Source organism: Phalacrocorax aristotelis, chromosome 4 (assembly GCF_949628215.1).
Source record: "Phalacrocorax aristotelis chromosome 4, bGulAri2.1, whole genome shotgun sequence".
Lineage (NCBI taxonomy): Eukaryota > Metazoa > Chordata > Aves > Suliformes > Phalacrocoracidae > Phalacrocorax > Phalacrocorax aristotelis.
Window position 1 is genome coordinate 77,664,453 of NC_134279.1, and position 6,431 is coordinate 77,670,883.

A 6,431-nucleotide genomic window follows, 5' to 3' on the forward strand; every position below is an offset into this window, starting at 1 on the left:
CCTTCCCAGTATGGCAAAAATAAGCCATTTCTGTGTCTAATGAACATCAGTATAAGTAACTGAAACAAAACTTCAACACCTAAAGTGTCTGCTTTATTTCATCAATGGTGAGCTGGACCCCTTTTTCAAATGATCTTGCCCACTGACCAAAACACGAATCAAGCGTAAACCTGCAGCTGGTGAACGCAGGACTGGGATTCAAGTATTACTGGTGAGATCAAGGTTCCCATGAAATACCCAGCCGGATGAGACAACAGCAACAGTCAGCAATCCATGTATGTTATAAGTTAGACTGGGCTAGCTGTATTTCTGAGAGGAAGTAAAGCAGATGGTTTTGGTACTGAAAAGCAGAAACATTAAAAAAAAAAGATAGGTATTTTAGGTCTCATTTTTCACTTCTTTTGCAGGCCAGCCCCTTGTGTCCCAGGGAAACCATAGTACCCGACTCAACAAAAAGCAATTCTCCCTTGACCTTAGATAAAATTTCCTATTGTTCTTTTGTCTAAGGTCCAGATATCCAGATTTTTCCACGCTGAAACTTCAATCCCTTCACATTGAAAACCCTTCCATCCCTTAAACACAAATGCATGAATGCCAAGGTTAAAAGTACTCCCTCTAAGTTTCAATACAATGAGCAACCGTGACAGAGCCTATGCAAAACATACATAATTATATATAGTCCATCCCATTTCAGATAGGATGTAATGAGAGAACCAAGAGGCATTATAGCATTTGGTTTTGAACACTGACAGGAGGAAGATACTTCTTACCTGTACTTCAGCTGTGAGTTAACAGAGACTGGGAGCACATGCCTGGCTTTGAAGCTTTCTGTGGTAAGGCAAGGTGTCTGAAACCTGGCAACTCACCTGACCCTCCAGAACAACCATTTTCTTGCCTAGCATAACAAAACACACCCCCAAACTGTAGACAGTCCTAAAGGGGCTCAAATAAAAAGCCCAGAGTAGCACCCTACAATTTAATGGAGTTAAATCTGAATGACAGCTATGAAGTAGTAACACTGGGATATGCAAACTTTCCTGCCTTTGTTGAATGTGTTATGGATAGGATGTTAAAGCAGAGATCTGACGTTTTTGCTTTAAAACCCATCCTTGACATTGCACTTCTTCAGCCACAACTCCAGAGATTTAATCCAATATTTAAACCACAGACTAGCAAATGGAGTAAGCTCGCTATGTAAACTTTTTTAAAGGGTTAAGTAACTCACACGCAAATCCACTTCAGTTATACCTGGTTGCATAAAGGATCAAGGATGCAAAAGAAAAAAACAGTTTAAAGTGATTCAAACACTAGGTTAAGTAAGTCTGGAATGTGTCATCTACTTTCTTTTCTGTCTTATCCTCTTTAAGAGGAAATTCTTCTGTAAGAGTTAGGATTATCTGATTTTCTTTCTGAAGTAAGGTTGGTCATTTTCCTCCTAGTTCAATTTTTGTATAGTCCGTTTCAAAAATCTAGCAGAAAATCATCTACCCACCAAAAATGCAGTGTCCCAAAACCACATTAGAGTTGACATAGATAATGCTCTTGTACTTCTTTTCCTGACGTGCACACAGACACTTGAAGCTGCAAAAAGCACAGAAGGCTTGCAAATGACGATGTTTAACGGAATTGGGTACTTCCCTACTGCTGAGCTTACTGTTTTATTTTAATTTTTATACATGAGTCACAAGTGCATATTCACTGCTAGGATTCTGTGCATCTTAAATACAGGAAAGTAAGTGGCAACATATTTGAGTAGAAGAGAAATACTTTACCTGCTGGCTCTTCCAGAAGGCCTTCCTCTCCTGACTTATGGCACACAGTAGAAGGATATGTTACTGTCAGTTTGCTGTTATGCTCTTTTCGCACTAGTGATCTCCTAGCTCTTAAAGGAAAAAAAAAAGAAAACCAGGAAAGGCAGTTAAAAGTTAACACAAATGCTCACAATATTGAACTTTACACCAGCTATTTAGCTCCTCATGTAGTTAAACTTACTTGCAGTTTGGGCATTTCTTTGAGCTCATATGTGCTTTCCAGAACTGTGCTATCAGTTTATTTCTACACTCACATACATTCTTTACCTGATAAAGAAAAAATACCAAAAAACTTAGAAAATAATTTAAAACATGTTATATGAAGAATTATTTAAAACTGCATAATCAATGTAACTATCAACACGGACATTATTAGTATCTGTGCACACACATCCTTGTATTGATTTAATTCAGGCCTTGATTTTGAGTGTTATTCCGTCATCCTTCCACATTTGCTGGAAAAATACACCCCCCCACTGCCCACTACCCTCCTTTTAAAATATATTTCATAAATAGTCTTTATTTTTCAAGTCAGTACTGGATTTTAAAGCTTTTCTCTAATGATGGTTTAAGAAGGTAGAAGATTGATAAAAATCACTTATTTTGACTGCTCGTGAATGTATGATTCACAAAGTGCTCAAGATTAGTTTTGAAAAAAGTGATTAAGAAATTAAACCTGGCTTATAAACAAATCTGCTCTGAGATGATAGACCTTTAAATATCTTCTTCACTAACATTTTCCTTTAACTAACAATGTATATTAAATTGCATTTAAATGGAAATGAGTACTCAATTACATAACTCTTTCTAAAAACCTCACTGTAAGGAATTCTGCACATTTGCTGGATGCATGAGTTCTCAAAAAATGTTCTCCAGCTCTAAACACCTGCAGCATCATACGGAAAAGTATCAACCTCTGTAGGATATGTACTGACAGCAGTATCAGATTATTTGTATAGGCTATTAACACCATCACAACATTTCCATACACAAAGCGTATTTTCCAGAAACCTAGGTTATACTAACAGAAAAGAAAATATTTTTAAACTTAATTTCAGACATTTCACCCAGAAAACCTCTAAATATAACACAGTTCAGAACTCCAGGACAAAATCTAGAGTATACACAGTCAAAAACAGACTTTCTTCTGCACATTACTATTTTAAGAGGACAAAAACTGAGATTGCACTGACTGTACTTACATTTGAACACTCATCTCTTATTTGATGACTCTGTAATATTTCCTGAACATGGTGATTTAACTCTTCTTCAATTTCTGAACCTGTTGCATCTGCACATTGCTCTAAGAACTAAAAGAAACAGAACAGAAGAAATTGGGATAGCTCTGTAGTTACAGGACTATCAACTCAAAGTGAAATGGAAAAATACACAGTACTTGCCCTGTTCAGAATGACTTCGAGATCATAGACGGCATGAAGCAGCCCTTTCTCCAGCACCTTCAGCTGACTTAGCAGTAAATGAACCACAGCTCGAGTACATGTCAGCATGTGACAATTTAAACAAGAACCTCGAATTAAAAGGTATAATTTCTGGAAAGAAAATAGGAAAAAAAAAGTTATCCTGGTGGATTTACTAGCTTGCACTAGTAAATTTACTAGTGCTACCATTGGCTAGGAATTACTGCTCCCTGGTTTTGTTCCTTGGTCAAACAGAAGTATTTTACTTCAAAGCTGGGACAAGACTAGAAGTGGGATGGACCTCATCTAACTTCAGCCATATGCAGGTGAAACTTTTAGTCTCAATTAGTAACCTATGCAGGAGCCAGCTACTGTAAATGAGACTAGCACCTCAGGAAGGAAATTCATCCCAGCTCAGGTCCCTACTATAGGCTAGATGAATCTTCCTCTGCAAATAGCCCTGCTTCTCAGACTCCAGAAAGAGCTAAAAAGTACTAATCAGATTATACATCTAACTTCCAGAAGACCAAAATAAGGCGAATCCTACTCTTACTGCCAGGAATCCTTCCATATTTAAAAGATGACCCTTTGAAAAAACACCCACATCAAGCACTTGGGAGAAATGTACAGTCTGACCATCAACAGTAGCTTTCGAAACATAAAACCTGCCCTGAAAGATGCACACCAAGTCAAATCTCTGCTCTACGTTAGGTATCCCACATATCATGTAAATACAATGGTTGTAACGGTTGTAAAGCTATGAGAAGCACGTGTCTGACTTCCAGATGCAAGCAATCTTCTTGGCAGCCTTTTTTTAAGTTATGCAAATCTATGGATTTCTATATAGCTTAGCATTTTTCAACTCCCTGCCACCACCAAACTTACAACACTATATTCTTCCATTTACTTGGTATACGCGTTATGTCACTCAGCATATTGCTGACCAGGTTGTTGGGTCTTAACCCCATTGATCCAGTTTTCTGGAATAAATTATTCTGGAATAAGAGGACCCACTGGGCAGAATGTAAGAACACAGCTAGTCTGAGTTCAAAAAAGCCCTGAATGTCCAGGTATCGCTTGGAAATCACCTAGGATAAAAGTATGTAGCTGTTAATTTAAGTTTGTAATAGTAGTTTAAAGGGAACAACTAATAATTTTTACTGTGCCATCCATTTAATTAAGGCATGAGACCATGTGGTTGGTCATATAGTTTAGTGATCAACATTCCCCCTTTCTTCTTTGTCAATATTGAGTAAAATAGTAGTTACAACAAACTGTATATTTTACAAAAGTCAAGGTAGTCTATTTGTATTGAAATATCATGACACAACGAACTTTTTCTACTATACTTAGTGTTATTACACTTAAAATTAGAGAGAAAACAGATCTCGGCACCTTTACTATTTTCAAGCACTACAAACTGTGACAGCTTGAGCACCATCACCCATTTCACCAGCAAAACAATAATTAAGCATACATACGTCAAAAAACAGAGGGTTGTAGACAGTCAGAGGCAGTTCTATATGGCCAAAATGACCGGGGCAGTTGTTGAAGTTCTGCATGCAAGTTGCACACACTTCTTTGGAGTCTGGAGGTCCCAAAGCCAAGTCATACAGTCCATTAATGGCTGGATTCCCTATATTATCCAAATACTGAGGATTTGTTATGGCTTTTACACTGAGTTTCCTGAAGTTGAAAGAAAAGAACAAAAATCAGTGGCAGCAAACAGCCACATAATATACAATGGTTAAATGGTACAACTAGCATTGATATTTAGTACCTATATGATTTTTTTTATTGATGAAAACATGTTTTTGAGGGTACTTTGTGCGTGCAACAGGCATTTCTGTATTGGAGCCATGGTGGTGTTGGGTTGACAGTTGGACTTGGTGATCTTAGAGGTCTTTTCCAATCTTAATGATTCTGTGATTCTTTGATTAACTTCATTGTCTGAGTGCAATCATTCATACCACAGTAAGTATTTCTTTTACATCTTCAGCTGTTATATTAAGAAGTCAGGTAATTTTGCCTGCGTGTCCTCTCAAGCAGGACAGGAGGTATAAAAACAATGAAAAACACCTAGACAGCGACAGCTTTACACCCTTGACTATACACAATGCTAACATCACACAACACTAAAGGGATGCTGACAGCTCTCTACAATTCCAGGAGATATGACTTGCTGGAAAAAGCTGCAAAAAACCCCTCTGTAACACTTACACAGGTGCTAAAACATGTAAATATTTCCCACTCACTGAAATCAACCAGGTCTCTTTCGTCCAGGACACTCAGGACCAGATCCCTGGCCAGCTCTCCAGGACCGTGCCCACCAAGGGACAAGCCCAGCCTCACCGGCACAGGGCTTCTCCAGGCTCTGACAGGCCCTGCTGGCACGGAGGCGCAGGGGGCGGGGGAAGCCAGCACACCCCCTCAGAGGAAGCCCTCCAGGAGGGGAGCAGCCTTCGTCCTCCCAGAGTGAGTTTATGCTGCACCCTGCAGCCTCTACCCTCAGCAGAACATAGAAACGGCCATCCTCCCCCCGCCTCCACTGCCAGTGAGGGAGTCTCCTCAGAGGGTGGGCCGCCTCCCTGCATCCTGACAGACCCTTCCGCCCCCACTTCAGTCCCACACAAAGAATCCCTCCCCCCGCGGCCTCACAGCCCTCCCCCACTCCTCCAAGACCTCCAGCGGCCCCAGGCCACGCAGCGGGCCCGAGAACCCCACAGAGAGGCCAGCAGCCCCCGGAACCCTCAATAACCGCGGGTTACTCAGTAGTCGCCATCCCAGCGGTTCGTGCGGGCCGCTACGCAGGACTACATTTCCCAGCAGGCAGCGCGCCGGCAGCCCGCCGAGGCCTGCCTGCGTTCCGGCGCAGGGCACGCCGGGACTTGTAGTCCTTAGGAGCACGCCCCGTAAGGCGAGGGAGGAGGACAACCCACCGCCTGCCGCGGATCCTCACCTGATCTCCTCCGCCGTGTACATTCCGAACGAGACCCCAACCAGCCGCCGCCACGGCACCACTTTCGGCGGCCTCATGGTGAAGGAGGGAGTCTCCCCCGGCCGACACAGCCTCTCGCCGCAGCCGAAGGCGCTGCGCCACAGGAAACACCACGCGGTCCCGGCGGCTCGGGGCAGGCGGGGCCGGGCCGTACCACCGCCGCGGAGGGGCGGTCTCCCTCCTCCCCCCTCCCCCGCCGCGAGA

At 42.1% G+C, this 6,431-nt stretch overlaps 1 protein-coding gene across 1 annotated transcript in view; it reads right to left on the reverse strand.

Annotated features, from left to right (window-relative positions):
* POLR1A (RNA polymerase I subunit A) overlaps positions 1 to 6,385 on the reverse strand; it is a 37,358-nt gene extending 30,973 nt beyond the window's left edge. The window contains exons 1-6 of the mRNA XM_075092130.1: positions 6,189 to 6,385; positions 4,711 to 4,915; positions 3,212 to 3,361; positions 3,014 to 3,121; positions 1,993 to 2,078; positions 1,773 to 1,882 (exon numbers count right to left, since the gene is read on the reverse strand). Coding sequence (XP_074948231.1) covers positions 1,773 to 1,882; positions 1,993 to 2,078; positions 3,014 to 3,121; positions 3,212 to 3,361; positions 4,711 to 4,915; positions 6,189 to 6,265 — 736 coding nt within the window. The 5' untranslated portion in view covers positions 6,266 to 6,385. The remainder of the gene's footprint in view (positions 1 to 1,772; positions 1,883 to 1,992; positions 2,079 to 3,013; positions 3,122 to 3,211; positions 3,362 to 4,710; positions 4,916 to 6,188) is intronic.
* Between the last annotated feature and the right edge of the window lie 46 nt (positions 6,386 to 6,431).